At 39.2% G+C, this 24278-nt stretch overlaps 1 protein-coding gene across 8 annotated transcripts in view; it reads right to left on the reverse strand.

The window, feature by feature from the left end:
* Positions 1-3019: 3019 nt before the first annotated feature.
* Positions 3020-24278, reverse strand: part of ADPGK (ADP dependent glucokinase) — a 47733-nt gene continuing 26474 nt past the window's right edge. For 7 of the 8 annotated variants that reach the window (XM_023193100.1, XM_023193098.1, XM_026447950.1 and 4 more), the window contains 4 exons: positions 22279-22399; positions 7175-7371; positions 6429-6527; positions 3020-4585 (listed from right to left, as the gene is read on the reverse strand). In XM_023193100.1, coding sequence (XP_023048868.1) covers positions 4031-4585; positions 6429-6527; positions 7175-7371; positions 22279-22399 — 972 coding nt within the window. In that variant the 3' untranslated portion in view covers positions 3020-4030. The remainder of the gene's footprint in view (positions 4586-6428; positions 6528-7174; positions 7372-22278; positions 22400-24278) is intronic. The other variant, XM_023193099.1, reaches the window with a different exon arrangement.

The following is a 24278-nucleotide window of genomic DNA, read 5'->3' on the forward strand; positions in this document are numbered from 1 at the left end:
GCATTATCTTGGCTGACTCCAACCTCTGCCCCATGGGCTCAAGCAGTTCTGTTGTCTCAGCCTCCCCAGTAGCTGGGATTACAGGCGCCCACCACCACACCCAGCTAATTTTTGTATTTTTAGTAGAGACCGCACCTGGCCCATTCTGAATCTTGATAGCCACTTGGGTTAGGTAAGTATATGCATTTGTCAAAACTTACCTGGCTGGTTGTGGTGACTCACGCCTGTAATCCCAGCACTTGAGGAGGTCAAGGTGGTCAGATCACCTGAGGTCAGGAGTTCAAGACCAGCCTGGCCAACATGGTGAAGCCCCATCTCTACTAAAGATATAAAAAGTAGCCTGGTGTGGTGGCAGGCACCTGTAATCCCAGCTACTTGGGTGGCTGAGGCAGGAGAATCGCTTGAACCCAGGAGGTGGAAGTTACAGTGAGCCGAGACTGAGCCACTGCACTCCAGCCTGGGCGACAGAGCGACACTGTCTCAAAAACAAAAACAAAGGCCAGGCATGGTGGCTCATGCCTGTAATCCCAGCACTTCGGGAGGCCGAGGTGGGTGGATCACCTGAGGTCAGGAGTTCGAGACCAGCCTCGGTAACCCGTCTCTATTAAAAATACAAAAAACTTAGCTGGGTGTGGTGGTGGGTGCCTGTAATCCCAGCTAATTGGGAAGCTGAGGCAGGAGAATCACTTGAACCCAGGAGGCAGAGGTTGCAATGAGCTGGGATTGCACCACTGCACTCCAGCCTGGGTGATAGAGTAAGACTGTCTCAAAAACAAAAACACAAAAAGAAACTTACCAAATGGCACACTTAAAATTTGTGCAGTTTCACTATATAAACATTTTTACCTTAAAAGATCAGAAAACAAAATGTTAAATTATTACAAGTAACTTTTCAGTAATTTAAAAATAGTTCTAAAGAGACCCAGGAAATTGTCTGTTCAGCTTAAACTGACAATTATTTAACTCTTAAATATGTGCCCCATACTGTGCTAAATATTCCACATGGCAGTCTCCTTTAATCAACAGCCCTATGAAGGTAGGTATACCATCATTAATCCCATTTTACAGATGAGCAAAGTAAGGCTCAGTAAGGGTAACTTGTCCAACATCATTCAGTACTCACCATCTCAAAACCTTGTGTAGAATTTGGATTTCTTCTCAAACTTGCTAGGAATCAATACAATGCAAACTGTACCTGCATGATAAGGATGACAGATTTTTGGCTGTACTCTTACTTCTTGGTAGTGCTTTGTATGCTGCAGCTTTTCTTTTCCCTGCATTTTAAATCAGTTTCAAATGAAAGCCAGAGTTGTACCAACAGTTTTCAGGAAGACTCACTCTTCATTGGGCATCCTTTTTAGGCCAATGGATTTTCAAACATTTCTTCATATAAAATAGTATGTAAAATACCTTTGTAAAACACCAAAGCAAAGGGTTGAGAAACATGAAGCCCCCACCTGTTCAGCTTATCCTACCCTTCCAACTCACCTCTGCATAATCTGTCCTGTGTGATAAATACCCATTGAAAGGAATCAGACACACTTCTCAGCTTCCTGGGCCCAACACTAACACATTCCTCCATACATCACAACTTCCAGGGCCCAGTGTAAACATTCCAAACTTCCAGGGCCCAGTGTAAACATTCCAAACTTCCAGGGCCCAGTGTAAACATTCCAAACTTCCAGGGCCCAGTGTAAACATTCCAGACTTCCAGGGCCCAGTACAAACACCACCTGGAGAGTACCGTTTGTACTGAAAGCACGGGAACCAATAGATAACTGCTAAATGTATAACTTAATATGTTAACCAATTGTAATGCTGTAACCTAAAGAATTCCCTTGTTTCTCTGTAACCTTACACATCCTGTTTTCATCAGGCTATAAAAAGCGAGCACACACATTGTTCGAGGCCCTCCTGTAAGCTATGAAGTGGAGGGACCAAGTTCAAACTTGCAATAAAGATCCTTGCCGCTTGGCTTTGACTCTGGTGGTCTTCTTCGGGGAATAAACGGTCTGGGCATAACACCATCACTTCTATTGCTTAGCTACTTCACAAAAAAGATGGGACATTCTGCAGGGGGATGTATGTTCAAATCTATATACACTCAGACAGTCACTGACATTTTACAAAACAATGCTTACTTATATTTACCCTTATAATGTATGATATGTTTTTATACTTTTTGTGATAACCAAATGGATTTGGTGGCTATTAGTTCAAGATCCATTATTTGAAAAACACTGCTATAGGGTATGTGCGGTCTATACTCCCTGAACTAGTCTTTATTGGCAGCACCAATCAAAAAATGGAGAACCTGTTAAGAATATACACTCAGAACCAGGGGCTTAGTCAACTTAGAAAAGATAATGTGGAGAACCCTTCAGGACTCCTAATAAAGTCTTCTTAGGTTTAGAATATAAATATTTCAATTCTTGAGAAAATAAAAATCTCATGTAAGCCTTTCTAATAAAAATAGGCTAGAAGGTTGGTGGTTATTTTTAACTTATCTGGGAAACAGAAGGATGAGGTAGCAGCCAGATATTTCCTTAATTTAAGCCTATGCAGCTTTTGAGTTACAAACTGCATTCTAGGCTTAAATTTTCTTTGAAGGAGTAATCAAGCTTTCTTACCCAAAGCAGGGAAAGGGAGGTCACAAATGAAGAGCTTGAGGTAGCTTTGAGATTCTAGAAGCTGCTGTGGGCCCGGGGGAAATGAAAACCCGATGAACTAGGCAGGCCCACCACCAACTGCCATGTTCATACTGCCCTCCGAACAAGCTGAAAAGGCTCACCATGCTCTCAAACTGCTATGCTCCAATTCAGCTTTAACTGGGCTACTTCATACTAGTACTTTGTGTCAGTTTCAACCCCACAGGACAGGCCTATAGCCCAGGCTCAGCATGAGGGACTGCAAGTACCTCAAAAGCAAAGTAACATGCACATCATAAATGAAGACTAGAATGATTTTTATCTTTGGTTTCAGAGTGGTGATGGTGACAAAAATCAATTACAGACAGAAATCCTGAAATGTAAATTGTTTTTAATATATTTAAGAGCACACAGAAGTCTTGATTTATAAAAAAATAAATATATAACATGACAAATTTATTGATGATCCTGGAGCTCTGAGGTCAAACTCTTTAATGATCAATGAAAACATAAAACATACATGATCTGTTATACACACAGGAGCATATTCCAGCTGTAAAAACCAAATTCCTTGAAGACTCAGAACAAAAAAAAATCAGTCTTTATGGCAGAAAGCACATCCAAAGCCAGGCAATGAAGTTCAGCTCGGGCCACGTGAACCTTTCACCAGCCAGCCTATAACCTATGGATCCAGGACAGGAAAACACGATCCTTCAGCTCACGACGCCACCCAGGCTTCTAAGACAACTGCAGAATGAACGAGTCCCTCAGAGGCTCCCCAGCCCCTGTTGCCATCATAAAGCACAGGAGGGATTGTTTTGTCCTTAGCGGCTCTGTCCTAAATTTGAGATCAGGAAACTGAGAAGGTTATACTCATTAAATATTGTCATTGTAACACTGAATGGAAATCATGATCCTTGCCCATGGGCACTGAGCTGAGAGAGAGAGGAACCTCACATGAGGCTTTCCTAGAGACCAGGATGTTGGGTGAGTGGGCGTGCACTTCTCAAGTGGGCAAGGAAGGAGTGCTTTTCTCCAGCTGACATGCTCTCGGGGTGAAGAAGTTTGGCTTAAAATAGTAGATGGCGCCGCATAAACTGGGGATTTAGGAACTGAGTTTTTAGCTCTGTGACACACAACATAAAAAACAAAAATCCAGTCTCATTAGCTAAATTCTGATTAAAACCTGAAATGTTTTTATGGAGTTGCCAACAGGCTGGAATGTATCTGATACAGTTTAATCTGCTTTTATTCCTTTGGCTGTCTTCCAACTAGATTTACGAACAGTTCTGACTCAATCCTATTTTCCAAACCACTTTCTTCCTGTAATTCTTAAGTTGGCTAGTTCTCCTTCCTCAGAAAAATTATCCCTAACGATCTTCCTAATAGTGAGGGTGTACTTCCGAATAGAAGAGTCCTTCGGCTGAAATGGCATCTCCAAGGCCTACAGTTCGAATGGGGTCTTTACACACCAACACTGGTGTGAAGTGGAAGGATATTCCCTCTCTGTGCCATTCTACTACTGGCTTGTTTGGGTTTAATACAATCCTGGAGCCTGCCTCCAAATGCGAAGTCATGAACTCTTGGGGTGCCCTCAGAGACACTCGGCTGGTGTCTATGGTTTCTGTGGCGCAGGCCTGTGTCCCAGCCACACGAGCTCCTGCAGCCACAGCTGCCAGCTGGTTGGCCCAGTGTCCATCCACAGTTGCCAGGATGTGGTAGACCAGCGTGTGGAAATGGATCCTGGTGAGATCCGAGGCTCTGCTTTTACTCCTCCCGTGTTCTTTCAAGATCCAGAAGAGGATGTCACTGACCATGCCCACATCAGGAACACCGTTCCACGAAGAGAGAGAAGAGTGAGGTCCAGATGCCGACTGGGTGAGAAATAACAGCTCCTGTTCATTCAGCCCAAGAGAAGTCACCGCAGGAAAGACCTGCTAACAAAAACAATGACAGGTCTCTTTCTGATGGAGATAACCTGGCTCCTAAGATGTCCCATGACATAGCCAGTGACTAAATGAAAATGAAATAGAAACGGCTCATTTTTTTTTAAAGGTGAGAAGAAAAACCCAAACAAAAGCTATACTGAGAAACACCAAGAGTGAGCCCAACTGTAAACTATGGACTTTGGGTGCTGATGATGTGCCTGTGTAGGCTCACTAGTTACAATAAATGTGCCACTCTGGTGCAGGCTGCTGGTAGTGGGGGAGGCTGTGTGTGTGAGGGGACTGGGAGTATATGGCACCTCTCTTGGATTCTGCTGTATTTTGCTGTGCACCTAATTATTACCATAAAAAAAAAATGAAGTCTATTAAAAACAAAAACAAAAAAAAGAACGACAGCCCCCCGTGTCCATGGGTTCAACCAACTTCAAATGGAAAACAGAGTATTCGAGGATGTGGAACCTGCAGATAGGGAGGGCCAACTTGTCTAATCCACAGATTCCACGGGGCCAACTGCAGGATGTAAACATCTGCAGATTCTGGTATCTGGGAAGGGTTCTGGAATACACCCCCCAACCCCTGGCCCACACACTGCTGACGAGGGATGACTGTATACTGAAATACCATTTTTTCATCTGTCAGACTGATATAAATGCAAATTTTAACATTCTGGTAGTAAGGATATGAGGGAACAAGCATTTGTAAATAATGCCAGTGGGAAATAAACTGGTATAATTCTCATGGAGGGCAAGTTGGCAATCTCAAAATTACAAATGCTTTCTTATGCTCCAATCCAGCTGTTCTTCTTCTGAAAATTTCTCATACATATGGACTTGCTCCCACGCAAAATAAAATCATGTATAAAGTTGTTCACTGCAGCACTGTGTGTAACAGCAAAGGGCAGTAAATAACCAATATGTCCATCAAGAAGGTTCAGGTTAAGTAAACGGAGGTACATCTACACATTCATTTTAACCATGTGTAACCATGTGGCTGTGAAAAGACAGAGGATACTCTCCATGTTAGTGATGCAGGAAGATCTCCAAGATATATTTAGTGAAAAAAAGAGCAAAGTGAAGAACAGTGTATTCAGTAGGCTATGCTATCTTTTTGGGGAAAAGGGGATGGAAAAAGAAAATCAGGATGTATTTCTGTATTTTCTTATACTTGTACAAAAGAACTCTAGAAATAAACTGATGGGAAGGTTACAAGTAGGGAACGGGAAGAAGTAAGAGGGAGACTTCATTGTGTATCTTTTCATAGTTTTGGGGTATTTTTTAACCAAATGAATATATTACCAATTAAGAAGATTAGGTAACAGTAGATTGCCAGGTGAGATAACTTGCCTGAGTTCATGAAGCCAGTGAGTGCAAGGCTGGCATGCTAACCCAGGTCTCCAAAGCTTGTGTTCTGAAGCCTCACCTGCTCGGATTTATACTAATCACTGCTGCTGCCCAGAGGTAGGCGCCGAACACCCAGATGCCTGAGGAAGGAGGGAGGTTCCCCCAAAGTTTCTTTGCTTTGAGCTTCTTGAAGTTCAACTGAAAACAGCTGAGCTGGGCTTTCAGTTTTCTCCACTCACTTCCAACTTTCCCATTCCAGAGGAGAAATATGATTGACAAATCTGTCAGTTACGTAACTTTAACCTAGTAGGAGACACTACTGTTTCAGAACATTCCTGGATCCTTATTTGGATCTCCATGGACTTGATTCTGAGTGACACAAACCTACATGTCAGTGAGCCAGTCCCTGAGCCCAAACAGATGGTCCCACTGCACAAAACTTCTCTGCAAGGCTCTATGAGGATCAGGGCCAAACGATGGTCCTATGTGGTTACCTGATGCACAATGCTGCTCATGAGCTCCCTGTTGGTCATACTGGCCAGCTCTAGGTGAACTGGAATACCAGTGGGGATGTCAGAAATGGAGGTTACAACCTGCAAAGAGAAGAAGATAAGCACTGCCATTAGAAATAGAAGGAAGTCAAGAAAGGGGGAAAAAGATCAGATCCTGAGAGGCGGTTCCTCCTGTTAATGGCCTTCTGTGCTCACGAGAGCTACAAGCAATGTGGGTCCCCCACCGCCTCTGTGGACAATGGACACTTTTCCCACCAGGGAAGGCTAGGCTGTGCAGAGCCATCAGGGATACAGAATCAGACATGACAAAGAAATGTCCCTGTATATTCACGTGGCCAGCCTATTCCTGGGACCTAAATGGAGCAGTTCACTTCGACTGCTGTACGAATCTGTAGGAGTTGCAGCATAGCTGATGTGAAGTGAGATGATACAAATAACACAAAGGACACAAACTACAAACCGTGCAGCTTGCAACCACGGTCGGTTTAGCACAGGATGCAGAGGCTCAGGCAAGAAGATGTTCTGACCTGTCCTACTCAAGCTGCTGTCCACGTCTGTAGGGATACAGTGAGGTGCCTCACTGCAGCAGGAGGCAAGCTCCACAGCCAGCTGCCAAGATTATGTCCCTGGGAGGCCAGGACCTAAGACAAGGCAGCAGATGCCAAGAGAGGCTGGAATCTGAAGAAAACCACCAGCTGAGATCTGAAATTCTGTAACAGTGCCATTACCTCCAACAGTCTCTTCCTCTGGAGCTCCTTGCTTTGTCCCTCCATCATGTGCAATCCAGAGAGGACCACCAGGTCTGGCTGAAACTCCTCCAGGCTAGACACAAACACCTCCAGCATATTCATGGCCCCGTTGGAGAGGTCGTGAGAGAAGATGAATCGGTTGGCATGGGGAGCTTTTAACTGGCCCCACTCCTCCCCTGGAAAAACCCAGTCAACACAATGGGAAGAAAAGGAAGAGGCTTTAGGTCTCCTAGCTGTGGGGGCACTTTCAGCCACCTCACAGGCTTAGAGCCTTGGCTCCAAGCAGGCTGGTTTCTGGCTGAGGAGACCCTGGCAACAATGGTCTAAGGTCAGCATGGCACTGCAAGAAACAAACCAAAAACATAAACCCAAACCCAACCAAGAAACAGAAACAGAAACATAGTATGGGTGCTATATGCCTTTTTGAGGGTAATTAGCTCCCCGAGTCCCAGGAGAGCCCTACCGTCCACTGAGCTCTCAAACACAGGAGAGACAGTACAGAACAGCAGCATGACTTCCAAATACCAGCATACAGTGCGCAGAACGCACACCCTGCAGACAGTACAGGCTGTCATTGTTTAAAGCACATTCTCCTCACAGCATTGTCCTGAGCATCTTTCATTCAGTTGGAACTTAAGCAGGCTGAATTCCTTCCCAACAGCCAAGCTCACTGCATCTTCTCTTCCCCGCTGCCCATCAGTGGTTTCTGGGCACCTGATCCAAAGGGTCAGACTATCTGGCTGCTCCAGTTGCTTCTATGTGAGTTGCTTTGGAGGAATGACTGTTTAAGACAAAGTTTAAGTGCTAGTTCCTCCCTTAATATGAAGCCTTTCCTAACTCTACCACCCCTAAGCAGACTTGATTACCTCCCTTCCGGAGCCACCACTGTACCCTAATACAGGACTGAGGCACATGATTTTGCAATTACTTTTTCTTTTTTCCTTTTTTTTTTGAGATGGAATTTTGCTCTGTTGCCGAGGTTGGAGTGCAATGGCGCGATCTCAGCTCACTGCAACCTCTGCCTCCCAGGTTCAAGTGATTCTCCTCCCAAGTAGCTGGGATTACAGGTACCCACCACCACGCCTGGCTAATTTTTGTATTTTTAGTAGAGATGGAATTTCACCATGTTGGCCAGGCTGGTCTTAAACTCCTGACCTCAGGTGATCTGCCTGCCTCGGCCTTCCAAAGTGCTGGGATTACAGGTGTGAGCCACCACGCCCAGCCTGCAATTACTTTTTCCAAGTGTCTGGCAGTAAACTGTGAGCTGAGGGCAGGGCCTGTGTCATCCTCTATCATATTCCTTCTGCGTCACGCTGTGTCTGGCATATAGCCATGGGAATGAATTAAAAGAACAAGCAAATAAGAGAACAGATTGATGACCTAAATGCCCATGACAACAAAAAATAAGGGTATGAACTCCAAATCCAACATTCTGCAAATCAACAAAGACTCTGTACAATGAGAAAAATACATTACATTGATATTCTCCAGAGAGCAAGACGTGAACTCAACCCTTCAACAGTGACACTGCTAGGAAACATGACCTGATTGAACCTAGGAAAAAGGAGCCACACCGTATTCAAAATACACTGCTTCAGGAAGTGACAGAGGCAAAAACAAACAGGCTTCTGCAAGGCAAGGACGAGAAGAACCATGCAGAGCTGCTTGCTGTTTCCACAGGACACAGGGCAGAGGGGTGGCCCGAGAAGCAAATGCATCAAATTCTGCCTGTAATGGTAGTTAGCACCCCTTTCCTCACAAAGTGTTGTATCAATTTCTGCAAGCAATCTCTTCTCAATGTATCATCCTACCCTCAGCTAGTAAGTCAGCAAAACCTCTACATAGTGACTCACTGGATTCCCAGCCCAAGCCTGACGATGGGCTTCTCTGGGGAGGTTTGGTAAAAGATAATGTGAAAAAAAAGTGGACACATCCCTTGGAATGTCCCTATTGATGTCAGAGAGAAGCTGGGGATGGATTTCTGTTGAGAGCTAAGCCCAGGACTGCTGCCACCAGTCTAGGCTCCCTCCTTGGACATAGGAAAATGTCACCTCACAAAGTTTAATGGAAGTCCACTACTTTGTACACAGAAAAGGCATAGGAAAGAAAAACTGAAGTGTGACGCTTATAAACCCAAGGATGGAGACACACTTTGTGAGGTGAGCTGTGCTGTCTCCTTAACTACATACAAGGCACAGCTATCGAATACATCATCAAAGTCTTGCTGAAGACATAAGACTCTCCACTCTGTAGTCACCAGGGAAAATGACAAACCAGGAATCACAGAGGTCCCCAGTTCATGCTGTGGGTGCCAAAAAAAGTGACATGAATCTGGAACTCATGGCAGCAATACCTCAGAGGCTCATCTTTAGCAATTCCAGACCCTTCCAGTCCACAGTCAGGTCAATTTCATTTCATTTCGTTTCGTTTATTTCATTTCATTTCATTCAGTTCATTTCATGATTTCATTTCATTCATTTCAATTTCATTTCATTTCATTCCATTCCATTTCATTTCATCATTTCATTTATTTCATGATTTCATTTCATTTCATGATTTCATTTCATCATTTCATGATTTCATTTCATTTCATGATTTCATCATTTCATTTCCTTTCATCATTTCATTTCGTTTCATTCAATTTCATTTCATTCATTTAACTTCCATTTCATTTCATTTGATCATTTCATTTCATTATTTCATTTCATTCATTTCATTTCAATTTCATTTCATCATTTCATTTCATTTCATCATTTCATGATTTCATTTCATGATTTCATTTCATCATTTCATCATTTCATTTCATTCCATTTCATTTCATTCAATTTCCATTTCATTTCATTTGATCATTTAATTTCATTTCATTATTTCATTTCATTTTATCATTTCATTTCATTTCATCATTTCATTTCATTCATTTCAATTTCATTTCATTTCATTATTTCATTTCCTTTCATTCATTTCATCATCTTATTCATTTCATTTCATTATTTCATTTCATTCATTTCATTTCAATTTCATTTCATTTCATTCATTTATTTCATTTCATTTCATCATTTCATTTCATTCATTTCATTTCCATTTCATTTTGTTTCCATTTCATTATTTCATTTCATCATTTCATTTCAATCACTTCATCATTTCATTTCACTTCATCATTTCACTCATTTCATTTCATTTCTATTTCATTGCATTATTTCATCATTTCATTTCATTTCACCATTTCATTTCATTTTTCATTTCATCATTTCATTCCTTTCATTTCATTTATTTCATTTCATTCATTTATTTCATCATTTCATTTCATTCATTTCATTTCATTATTCATTTCATTTCATTCCATTCCATTCTCATTTCAGTTTCATTATTTCATTTCATTATTTCCATTTAATTTAATTTTATTTCCATTTCGATGCCATTGCATTCCATTCCATTTCATTATTTCATTTAATTTCATTCATTTCAATTTCATTTCATTTCATTTCAATTTCATTTCATCATTTCATTTCACTTCATTTTATTTCATTATTTCATTTCATTTCTTTCGTTTCATTTCATTCATTTCATTACTTCATTCCATTTCATTTTTTAAAAAATTTATTATTATACTTTAAGTTCTAAGGTACATGTGCATAACATGCAGGTTTGTTACATATGTATACTTGTGCCATGTTGGTGTGCTGCACCTATCAACTTGTCAGCACCCATCAACTCGTCATTTTCATCAGGTATAACTCCCAATGCAATCCCTCCCCCCTCCCCCCCCCCATGATAGGCCCCGGTGTGTGATGTTCCCCTTCCTGAGTCCAAGTGATCTCATTGTTCAGTTCCCACCTATGAGTGAGAACATGCAGTGTTTGGTTTTCTGTTCTTGTGATAGTTTGCTAAGAATCATAGTTTCCAGCTGCATCCATGTCCCTACAAAGGACACAAACTCATCCTTTTTTATGGTTGAATTGTATTCCATGGTGTATATGTGCCACATTTTCTTAATCCAGTCTGTCACTGATGGACATTTGGGTTGATTCCAAGTCTTTCCTACTGTGAATAGTGCCGCAATAAATGTATGTGTGCATGTGTCTTTATAGCAGCATGATTTCTAATCCTTTGGGTATATACCCAGTAATGGGATGGCTGGGTCATATGGTACATCTAGTTCTAGATCCTTCAGGAATCACCATACTGTTTTCCATAATGAACTAGTTTACAATCCCACCAACAGTGTAAAAGTGTTCCTATTTCTCCACATCCTCTCCAGCACCTGTTGTTTCCTGACTTTCGAATGATTGCCATTCTAACTGGTGTGAGATGGTATCTCATTGTGGTTTTGATTTGCATTTCTCTGATGCCCAGTGATGATGAGCATTTTTTCTTGTGTCGGCTGTATGAATGTCTTCTTTTGAGAAATGTCTGTTCATATCCTTTGCCCACTTTTTGATGGGGTTGTTTTTTTCTTGTAAATTTGTTTGAGTTCTTTGTAGGTTCTGGATATTAGCCCTTTGTCAGATGAGTAGATTGCAAAAATTTTCTCCCATTCTGTAGGTTGCCTGTTCACTCTGATGGTAGTTTCTTTGGCTGTGCAGAAGCTCTTCAGTTTAATTAGATCCCATTTGTCCATTTTGGCTTTTGTTGCCATTGCTTTTGGTATTTTAGACATGAAGTCCTTGCCCATGCCTATGTCCTGAATGGTACTACCTAGATTTTCTTCTAGGGTTTTTATGGTATTAGGTCTAACATTTAAGTCTCTAATCCATCTTGAATTAATTTTCGAATAAGGAGTAAGGAAAGGATCCAGTTTCAGCTTTCTACTTATGGCTAGCCAATTTTCCCAGCACCATTTATTACATAGGGAATCCTTTCCCCATTTCTTGTTTCTCTCAGGTTTGTCAAAGATCAGATGGCTGTAGATGTGTGGTATTATTTCTGAGGACTCTGTTCTGTTCCATTGGTCTATATCTCTGTTTTGGTACCAGTACCATGCTGTTTTGGTTACTGTAGTCTTGTAGTATAGTTTGAAGTCAGGTAGCGTGATGCCTCCAGCTTTGTTCTTTTGACTTAGGATTGTCTTGGCAATGTGGGGTCTTTTTTGGTTCCATATGAACTTTAAAGCAGTTTTTTCCAATTCTGTGAAGAAAGTCATTGGTAGCTTGATGGGGATGGCACTGAATCTATAAATAACCTTGGGCAGTATGGCCATTTTCACGATATTGATTCTTCCTATCCATGAGCATGGTATGTTCTTCCATTTGTTTGTGTCCTCTTTGATTTCACTGAGCAGTGGTTTGTAGTTCTCCTTGAAGAGGTCCTTTACATCCCTTGTAAGTTGGATTCCTAGGTATTTTATTCTCTTTGAAGCAATTGTGAATGGAAGTTCATTCGTGATTTGGCTCTCTGTTACTGGTGTATAAGAATGCTTGTGAGTTTTGCACATTGATTTTGTATCCTGAGACTTTGCTGAAGTTGCTTATCAGCTTAAGGAGATTTTGGGCTGAGACGAAGGGTTTTCTAAATATACAATCATGTCATCTGCAAACAGGGACAATTTGACTTCTTCTTTTCCTAACTGAATACCCTTGATTTCTTTCTCTTGCCTGATTGCCCTAGCCAGAACTTCCAACACTATGTTGAATATGACGGGTGAGAGAGGGCATCCCTGTCTTGTGCCAGTTTTCAAAGGGAATTTTTCCAGTTTTTGCCCATTCAGTATGATATTGGCTGTGGGTTTGTCATAAATAGCTCTTACTATTTTGAGTTATGTTCCATCAAGACCAAATTTATTGAGAGTTTTTTAGCACGAAGGGCTGTTGAATTTTGTCAAAGGCCTTTTCCGCATCTATTGAGATAATCATGTGGTTCTTGTCTTTGGTTCTGTTTATATGCTGGATTACGTTTATTGATTTGCGAATGTTGAACCAGCCTTGCATCCCAGGGATGAAGCCCACTTGATCATGGTGGATAAGCTTTTTGATGTGCTGCTGAATCCGGTTTGCCAGTATTTTATTGAGGATTTTTGCATCGACGTTCATCAGGGATATTGGTCTAAAATTCTCTTTTTTTGTTGTGTCTCTGCCAGGCTTTGGTATCAGGATGATTTTGGCCTCATAACATGAGTTAGGGAGGATTCCCTCTTTTTCTATTGATTGGAATAGTTTCAGAAGGAATGGTACCAGCTCCTCCTTGTACCTCTGGAAGAATTCAGCTGTGAATCCATCTGGTCCTGGACTTTTTTTGGTTGGTAGACTATTAATTATTGCCTCAATTTCAGAGCCTGCTATTGGTCTATTCAGGGACTCAGCTTCTTCCTGGTTTAGTCTTGGAAGAGTGTAAGTGTCCAGGAAGTTATCCATTTCTTCTAGATTTTCTACTTTATTTGCGTAGAGGTGTTTATAGTATTCTCTGATGGTAGTTTGTATTTCTGGTGGGTCGGTGGTGATATCCCCTTTATCATTTTTTATTGCGTCTATTTGATTCTTCTCTCTTTTCTTATTAGTCTTGCTAGCGGTCTGTCAATTTTGTTGATCTTTTCAAGAAACCAACTCCTGGATTCATTGATTTTTTGGAGGGTTTTTTGTGTCTCTATCTCCTTCAGCTCTGCTCTAATCTTAGTTATTTCTTGCCTTCTGCTAGCTTTTGAATGTGTTTGCTCTTGCTTCTCTAGTTCTTTTAATTGTGATGTTACAGTGTCAATTTTAGATCTTTCCAGCTTTCTCTTGTGGGCATTTATTGCTATAAATTTCCCTCTACACACTGCTTTAAATGTGTCCCAGAGATTCTGGTATGTTGTATCTTTGTTCTCATTGGTTTCAAAGAACATCTTTATTTCTGCCTTCATTTTGTTATGTACCCAGTAGTCATTCAGGAGCAGGTTGTTCAGTTTCCACGTAGTTGAGCGGTTTTGATTGAGTTTCTTAGTCCTGAGTTCTAGTTTGATTGCACTGTGGTCTGAGAGACAGTTTGTTATAATTTCTGTTCTTGTACATTTGCTGAGGAGTGCTTTACTTCCAAATACATGGTCAATTTTGGAATAAGTGTGATGTGCTGAGAAGAATGTATATTCTGTTGATTTGGGGTGGAGAGTTCTATAGATGTCTATTAGGTCTGCTTGCTGCAGAGATTAATTCAATTCCTGGATATTCTTGTTAACTTTCTGTCTCGTTGATCTGTCTCATGTTGACAGTGGGGTGTTGAAGTCTCCCATTATTATTGTATGGGAGTCTAAGTCTCTTTGTAAGTGTCTAAGGACTTGCTTTATGAATCTGGGTGCTCCTGTATTGGGTGCATATATATTTAGGATAGTTAGCTCTTCCTGTTGAATTGATCCCTGCCTTCTTTGTCTCTTTTGATCTTTGATAGTTTAAAGTCTGTTTTATCAGAGACTAGGATTGCAACCCCTGCTTTTTTTTGTTCTCCATTTGCTTGGTAGATCTTCCTCCATCCCTTTATTTTGAGCCTATGTATGTCTCTGCATGTGAGATGGGTCTCCTGAATACAGCAGATTGATGGGTCTTGACTCTTTACCCAGTTTGCCAGTCTGTGTCTTTTAATTGGACCATCTACTCCATTTACATTTAAGGTTAATATTGTTATGTGTGAAACTGATCCTGCCATTATGATATTAACTGGTTATTTTGCTCGTTAGTTGATGCAGTTTCTTCCTAGCCTCAATGGTCTTTACATTTTGGCATGTTTTTGCAATGGCTGGTACCGGTTGTTCCTTTCCATGTTTAGTGCTTCCTTCAGGGTCTCTTGTAAGGCAGGCCTGGTGGTGACAAAATCTCTAAGCATTTGCTTATCTGTAAAGGATTTTATTTCTCCTTCACTTATGAAACTTAGTTTGGCTGGATATGAAATTCTGGGTTTAAAATTCTTTAAGAATGTTGAATATTGGCCCCCACTGTCTTCTGGCTTGTAGAGTTTCTGCCGAGAGATCTGCCGTTAGTCTGATGGGTTTCCCTTTATGGGTAACCCGACCTTTCTCTCTGGCTGCCCTTAAGATTTTTTCCTTCATTTCAACTTTGGTGAATCTGGCAGTTACGTGTCTTGGAGTTGCTCTTCTCAAGGAGTATCTCTGTGGCGTTCTCTGTATTTCTTGAATTTGAATGTTGGCCTGCCCTACTAGGTTGGGGAAGTCCTCCTGGATGATATCCTGAAGAGTGTTTTCCAAGTTGGTTCCATTTTCCCCCTCACTTTCAGGCACCCCAATCAGATGTAGATTTGGTCTTTTTACATAATCCCACACTTCTTGCAGGCTTTGTTCATTTCTTTTTCTTTTTTTCTTTTGGTTTCTCTTCTCGCTTCTTTTTATTCATTTGATCTTCAATCGCTGATACTCTTTCTTCCAGTTGATCGAGTCGGTTACTGAAGCTTGTACATTTGTCATGTATTTCTTGTGTCATGATTTTCATCTCTGTCATTTCGTTTATGACCTTCTCTGCATTAATTATTCTAGTTATCAATTCTTCCACTCTTTTTTCAAGATTTTTAGTTTCTTTACACTGGGTACGTAATTCCTCCTTTAGCTCTGAGAAGTTTGATGGACTGAAGCCTTCTTCTCTCATCTCATCAAAGTCATTCTCCGTCCAGCTTTGATTCGTTGCTGGCAATGAGCTCTGCTCCATTGCAGGGGGACATGCGCTCTTATTTTTTGAATTTCCAGTTTTTCTGCCCTGCTTTTCCCCCATCTTTGTGGTTTTATTTGCCTCTGGTCTTTGATGATGGTGACGTACTGATGGGGTTTTGGTGTAGGTGTCCTTCTTGTTTGATAGTTTTTCTTCTAACAGTCAGGACCCTCAGCAGTAGGTCCGTTGGAGATTGCTTGAGGTCCACTCCAGACCCTGTTTGCCTGGGTATCAGCAGCAGAGGCTGCAGAAGATAGAATATTGCTGAACAGCGAGTGTACCTGTCTGATTCTTACTTGGGAAGCTTCCTCTCAGGGGTGTACTCCACCCTGTGAGGTGTGGGGTGTCAGTCTGCCCCTAGTGGAGGATGTCTCCCAGTTAGGCTACTCAGGGGTCAGGGACCCACTTGAGTAGGCAGTCTGTCCCTTCTCAGATCTCAACCTCTGTGTTGGGAGATCCACTGCTCTCTTCAAAGCTGTCAGAGTTGTTTGCGTCTGCAGAGGTTTCTGCTGCTTTTTGTTGTTGTTGTTGTTGTTTAGCTGTGCCCTGTCCGCAGAGGTGGAGTCTACAGAGACAGGCAGGCTTCCTTGGGCTGCTGTGAGCTCCACCCAGTTCGAGCTTTCAAGCGGCTTTGTTTACCTACTTAAGCCTCAGCAATGGCGGGCGCCCCTCCCCCAACCTCGCTGCTGCCTTGTGGTTAGATCGCAGACTGCTGTGCTAGCAATGAGGGAGGCTCCGTGGGCATGGGACCCTCCCAGGCAGGTGTGGGATATAATCTCCTGGTGTGCCCGTTTGCTTAAAGCGCAGTATTGGGGTGGGAGTTACCCGATTTTTCAGGTGTTGTGTGTCTCAGTTGCCCTGGCTAGGAAAAGGGATTCCCTTCCCCCTTGCGCTTCCCAGGTGAGGTGATGACTTGCCCTGCTTCAGCTCTCGCTGGTCGGACTGCAGCAGCTGACCAGCACCGATTGTCCGGCACTCCCTGGTGAGCTGAACCCAGTACCTCAATTGAAAATGCAGAAATCACCAGTCTTCTGTGTTGCTCGCACTGGGAGTTGGAGACTGGAGCTCTTCCTATTCGGCCATCTTGCTCCCAGACTTCATTTCATTTTCATTTCATTCATTTCATTTTCATTTCATTCATTTCATTTCATCATTTCATTTCATTTCATCATTTCATTCATTTCATCATTTCATTTCATTTGAATTTCATCATTTCATCAATTCATTTCATTTCATTGATTTCGTTTCAATTTCATTTCATTATTTCATTCATTTCATTATTTCATTTCATTCATCATTTCATTTCATTCATTTCATCATTCCATTTCATCCATTCATTTCATTTCATTATTTCATTCATTTCATGTCATTTCATCATTTCATTTCATTATTTCATTCATTATTTCATTTCATTCGTTTCATTTCATTCATTTCATTTCATCATTCCATTTCATTCATCAATTCATTTCATTTCATTGATTTCATTTCATTCATTTCATCATTTAATTCATTTCATCATTTCATTATTTCAATTTCATTTCATCTCATTTCATCATTTCACTTCATCATTCCATTTCATTTATTTCATATAATTTCATTTAATTTCATCATTTCATTCATTTCATCATTTAATTCATTTCATCATTTTCATTTCATTTCATTCATTTCATTTCTCATTTCATTTCATCATTTCATTTCATCACTTCATTTCATTCATTTCACTTCATTTCATTTGATTTGATTTCATTTCAGTTCATTTCATTCATTTCATACATTTCATTATTTCATTTCATTTCATTCATTTCATTATTTCATCATTTCAGTTCATTCATTTCAATTTGATTTCATTTCATCATTTCATTTCATTCGTTTCATTTCATTCATTTCATTTCAATTTCATCATTTCATTTCATTTCATTATTTAATTTCATTTCAATTTCATTTCAATTTCATTTCATTTCATCTCATTTCATCATTCCATTCCATTCATTTCATCATTTCATTTCATCAATTCATTTCATTTTCATTTCATTTCATCATTTCATTAATTTCATTTCATTATTTCATTTCATTCATTTCATTTCATTTCATTCATTTCATTTCATTCATTTCATCATTACATTTCATTTCATTCATTTCATCATTTCATTTCATTCATTTCACCATTTCATCATTTATTTCATTATTACATTTCATTTCAATTTCATTTCATCATTCCATTCTTCATTTCATTTCAATTTCATTTATTTCATCATTTCATTTCATCATTTCATTTCATTTATTTCATTTCATTTCATTTCTTTCATTTCATTACTTCATTCCATTTCATTCATTTCACTTCATTTCATCATTTCATCACTTCATTCCTTTCATTCATTTCACTTGATTTGATTTGATTTCATCATTTCATTGCATTCATTTCATATTTCATTTCATTTATTTCAATTTCATTTCATCATTTCATTCATTTCATTTCATCATTTCATTTCCTTCCATCATTTCATTTCATTGCTTTCATTCATTTCATTCCATTTCTTTTCATCACTTCATTCCATTTCATTCATTTCACTTCATTTCATCATTTCATTTCATTCATGTCATTTTTCAATTTCATTTATTTCATTTCATCATTTCATTACATTCCATTCCATTCATTTCATCATTTCATTTCATTTCATTTCATTATTTCATTTGTTTCATTTGATTACTTCATTTCATTTCATACATTTCACTTCATTTGATTTCATTTCATTTGATTTGATTTCATTCATTTCATCATTTCATTCATTTCATCATTTCATTTGATTCACTTCATTTCATTATTTCATTTCATTCATTTCTTTTCATTTCATTCATTTAAATTTCATCATTTATTTCTTCATTTTATTCATTTCATTATTTCATTTCATTTGAATTTCATTTCATTTCATTATTTCATTTTTTTCATTTCATTTCATCATTTCACTTCATTCCATTTCAATTTCATTTCATTTCATTAATTTCATTTCAATTTCATTTCATTTCATCATTTCTATTTCATTTCGTTTTCATTTCATTTATTTCATTTCATTTCGTTTCAATTTCAATATCATTTATTTTATTTCATTTCATCATTTCATTATTTCATCATTTCACTTCATTTCATCAGTTCATTTCATTCATTTCATTACTTCATTTCATTTCATTCATTTCATTTATTTCATTTCATTCATTTCATTTCATTTCCCATTTCATTTCATTCATTTCATCACTTCATTTCATTCATTTCACTTCATTTCATTTCATTTGATTTCATTTCATTTCATCATTTCATTTCATTCATTTCATTTCATTATTTCATTTCATTCATTTCATCATTTCAGTTCATTCATTTCGATTTCATTTCATCATTTCATTTCATTCATTTCATTTCATTTATTTCATTTCATTTCATTATTTAATTTCATTTCATTTCAATTTCATTTCATCTCATCATTCCATTCCATTCATTTCATCATTTCATTTCATCAATTCATTTCATTTCATCATTTCATTTCATTCATTTCATCATTTCATTCATCATTTCATCATTTCATTCATTTCATCATTTCATCATTTATTTCATTTCATTATTACATTTGATTTCAATTTCATTTCATTTCATCATTCCATTTCATTCATTTCATTTCAATTTTTTCATTTATTTCATTATTTCATTTCATTTCATTCATTTCATTTCATTTCATTTTTCATTATTTCATTTCATCATTTCATTTGATTCACTTATTTCATTTCATTCATTTCTTTTCATTTCATTCAAATTTCATTTCATCATTTCATTCATTTCTTCATTTTATTCATTTCATTATTTCATTTTAATTTCATTTGAATTTCATTTATTTCATTTCATCATTTCATTCCATTCCATTTCATTTCATTTCATTCCATTTCAATTTCATTTATTTAATTTCCTTTCAATTTCATCATTTCTATTTCATTTCATTACTTTCATTTCGTTTCAATTTCATTTCATTATTTCATTTCATTTCATCATTTCATTATTTCATCATTTCACTTCATCAGTTCATTTCATTTCATTCATTTCATTACTTCATTTCATTTCATCATTTCATTTCCTTTCATTTCATTCATTTCATTTCCATTTATTTCATTTCATTATTTCATTTCATCATTTCATTCATTTCATTATTTCATTTCACTTCATCATTTCATTTCATCATTTTCATTATTTCATTTCATTCATTCATTTCATTTCATCATTTGATTTGATTTCATCATTTCATTTCATTCATTTCATTTCCATTTCATTTCATCATTTCATTTCATTTCAGTTCATTATTTCATTTCATTTCCTTCATTTTATTTCATTTCAATTTCATTTCATTTCTTCATTTCATCATTTCATTCCATTCCATTTCATTCATTTCAATTCATTTCAATTTCATTTCATTTCATCATTTCATTTCATTTCATCATTTCTATTTCATTTCATCGTTTTCATTTCTTTCATTTCATTTCAATTTCATTATTTTATTTCATTTCATCACTTCATTATTTCATTTCATTCATTCCATCATTTCATTTCATCATTTTTTCATTAATTTCATTTCATTATTTCATTTCATCATTTCATTTCATCATTTATTTCATTTCATTTCATTATTTCATTTCCATTTCATTTCATTTCATTTCATCATTTCATTCATTTCATTTTATTTCATTTCATTTCATTTCATCATTTCATTTCATTCCTTTCATTTCATTTCCATTTCACTATTTCATTTCATTATTTCATTTCATTTCATTCATTTCTTTCATTTCTTTTCATTTCATTGCAATTTCATTTCATCATTTCATTCCATTTTATTTCATTTCCATTTCATTCCATTTCATTCCATTCCATTTCCTTTCATTTCATCCTTCCCCTTCCCCCTTCTCCCCTACCCCTTCCCCTTCCCCCTTCTCCCCTACCCCTTCCCCTTCCCCCCTACCCCTTCCCCTTCCCCTTCCCCTTTCATAGATAGAGTCTTGTTCTGTCGCCCAGGCTGGAGTGCAGTGGTGCAATCTCAGTTCACTGCAACCTCCACCTCCCAGGCTCAAGCAATTCTCTGCCTCCGCTACCGAGTAGCTGGGAATACAGGCGCCCGCCACCACACCTAGCTAATTTTTGTATTTTTAGTAGAGAAGAGGTTTCACCATCTTGGCAAGGCTGATCTTGAACTCCTGACCCTGTGATCCACCCGCTTCAGCCTCACAAAGTGCTGGAATTACAGGTGTGAGCCACTGCACGCGGTCAGGTCATCTTTTCATCCAAGCTGCTCACAGTGTTTCCACATACCAACCAATCTCTTAATCCTTACCACAATGATCAGGCAGTAAAAACCATCACTCTTACTTCCCATTTGGGAAAACCAAAGCTGAGAAACTCAAAAACTTGTGTAGCATTAAGTATGAATTACCTACGTCAACACTGTTTAACTAATTTTCAGACTCTAGCCTTCCTTAATTCCCAGCTGATTCTAATAAAGACCCGAAAGAGAACCAGAACATGTTACAACTCTTTTTCTACCTGGAGAAAGGCATAATTCTCAAGAAACAACATAGTTCATATCTTGTGTTAAAGTTACTCTAGTAGAGAAGATTCTCTTAATTGACTTGGAAGTAGTTCACTGAAGAGTATTAAGTGCTGCTTCAAGGTACCAATTAGTCTGTTTAGATGCTTGACTCTTACATGTGAATTAACAATGTGTTGAATCAGAAACGCAAGAGTCTGAGTTCTGAGCAGAGGGAAAAATACAGCAGGAAATACACAAGATCAAAGTATGTCCAAGTATTTAAGATTTTCTCAGAAACCAGATGCCTAATCTGTGTAACACATAAAATCTGCTGGGAAGAGGGGATGGGATGCAGTGGATGTGGATTTATTAACATTAGAACATCTGATGGGAAACAATATAGTGATGTTAAATACAAAACACTTCCACTCACACACCCAAGGAAAAATAAAATGCTCCAGAGAAACTTGCCAGTAGCTTGGAATCAACCCTAAGCAGCTAGGAAGAGTCAGTCAGAAAGGCCTAGGGCAGAATCCAGCACAGAGCTGAATGGATGCTACCTGCCTTTCTCTTCTCTTAGTCATAAACGAAAACTTTATATATGTGTGTTTAACATATTTTCATTTTTATTTGAGATGCCTGCTTTCCTACAATCTGATTTATCTTGGCTTCAGAGAAATTCTGTTTGTAGACCTGGGAATTTTCTTCCATGTTGTAATACTCTATCAGTCTCCCTTGAGACAATGGCCAATATCAGCTCAGTAGAACCAATAGGTCAGGAAATGTTCAGTATGGCAAAAACAGGATCCTGCTGATTTACCAAGATAAATTTCTGGCACAGTCACACCCCAATCTGACAATACACAGTCCCCTGACTGGTCTTGCCACCATTGTTTACTCATTTCCTTACCTGCTTGATACTCTAAAATGAGGTGGAACTCATCCACTTCCTGCAATGACTCTGGTGGAACAAAGACATTGTCATCAAGAAGCTCATGTAGCTTTGGACCAACTGGACCGCAAAGAAGAACCTGGAGACAAGCAACACGAAGTTCATCAGGAGCCCCGTTCCTTGCCCCACAGAACCTCAACAGTACCCCAGGACAGTACATTCAGGCTGATTCTAATCATTTCAACAAAATATTGGAATCCAAATCTAATTTTGAAAGCTGTTGGTTTGGAGGTGTGCAGCAGAAGGCATGTCGCCAGGGCTAAGGCCTCTGGAGGGTATGACCATAATGTACCCAGAACTGAGAGGCTGACAAAAGAACTGTGTCATAGCCATCAGGCACCTATGCAGCTGCTGCATCTCATTCCCTCTGCTGAGGACTGCATGTTTGTGTCACCTCCCCAAATTTAGATGGTGAAGCCCAAACCCCCATGTGGCTTATCTGGAGATAGGGCTTTTGGAAGGTAATTAATATGAAATGAGGTCATAATGGTAAGGTGAGGTCCTAATCAGATAGAACTGGTGGCCTGATAAAAGAGAGAGAGATCAATCTCTCTCCCGCGACCGTGTGCACCAAGGACAGGACGTGTGGGAACACACTGAGAAGGTGGCCACCTGCAAGCCAAGAATAGACTTCTCACCAGAAGCCACACCTTGCTGGAACCTTGATCTGGGGCTTTCCAGTCTCCACTGTGAGAAAATAAACTTCTGTTGCTGGAGACCCTAAGTTTATGGTATTTTGCTACTATGACAGCCAAAGAAGACCCTACCCCCACTTTCTTTACTCACTCACACCTTGTGCAGGCAAAGAGACATGGGATGTTGTCTGCAACAAAGCTGCCAGATGAAAACTGTTTGAGTTTTTATACGGTATAAAAACAGTTTCTGGATCACCATATCCTCAACCGGGTGACCTCATTTGTGGAATAAAATTCTCTCCCATTACTGAACTGTTACGTGAATAGGGCAGCCTTTTCAATATGAGAATTAAAGAGCATCCCAACTGAGAGACTTCAGGGGAAGGGGCTCTGCAGCTTTTCCAAAACCTTTTTCTTCAACTCCAACCAGGGCCTCCCTCTGGCTATTCTTTCTAGAAGCCATTTCGTATCTGTTCTTGTTCCTCAACTCCAGTAAGCCGTTGTTTTTGCCACACCATTCAAGGCCAGGCTAGCAGACTCAAAACCACTGAACAATGAAGACTGCACTGAGATTTAAAGGACAGTCCCCAGAGACTGTCAACACTGCTTCACATTTTTTTTCTTTTTTTTTTTTGAGACAGAGTTTTGCTCTGTTGCCCAGGCTGGAGTGCAGTGGTGCAATCATAGCTCACTACAGCCTTGACCTCCCAGGCTCAAGCGATCCTCCTGCCTCAGCCTCCAGAGTAGCTGGGACTACAGGCATGAGCCACCGGGCCTGGCTTATTTTTTATTTTTATTTTTAATAGAGATAAGGCCTCACTATGTTGCCCAGGCTAGTCTCGAACTCCTGAGCTCAAGAGATCTCAGCCTCCCAAATTGCTAGGATTACAGGCGTGAGCCAACATACTTGGCCCATTTCAGATTTAATATGTCCCACCCAGAAGCTTCAAAAGGCATTAACTTGCTAATTAACTGCTTATATAGACTGCTTTGTACAGAGGTACTTTCGTGTTATCTAAGAAATCCCAGCTTCTGGATAAAAATATACTCCTCTCCCTTTTCTGCCGTGACACATGCCCTTTACTTGCCAATTCTGAAAGTTTTGCCCCAACCACTTTACTTCCTTTCTCTAATTCTTGGCTAGTGCTCCACTTTCAAGATGAGACAATGAGGGCCACAGGCCATATTTACCCTTCTGCCTGAAACAACAAAAAAGACAAAATATATGAAACAATGGTTTTCAAAACATTGTGTGAACATCAGACAACAAAGGACGATCCCTAAAAAACAGGAATAAACTGGCCAGGCACGGTGGCTCATGCC

The sequence above is a fragment of the Piliocolobus tephrosceles genome, chromosome 6 (assembly GCF_002776525.5).
Source record: "Piliocolobus tephrosceles isolate RC106 chromosome 6, ASM277652v3, whole genome shotgun sequence".
In the NCBI taxonomy this organism is placed as follows: Eukaryota; Metazoa; Chordata; class Mammalia; order Primates; family Cercopithecidae; genus Piliocolobus; species Piliocolobus tephrosceles.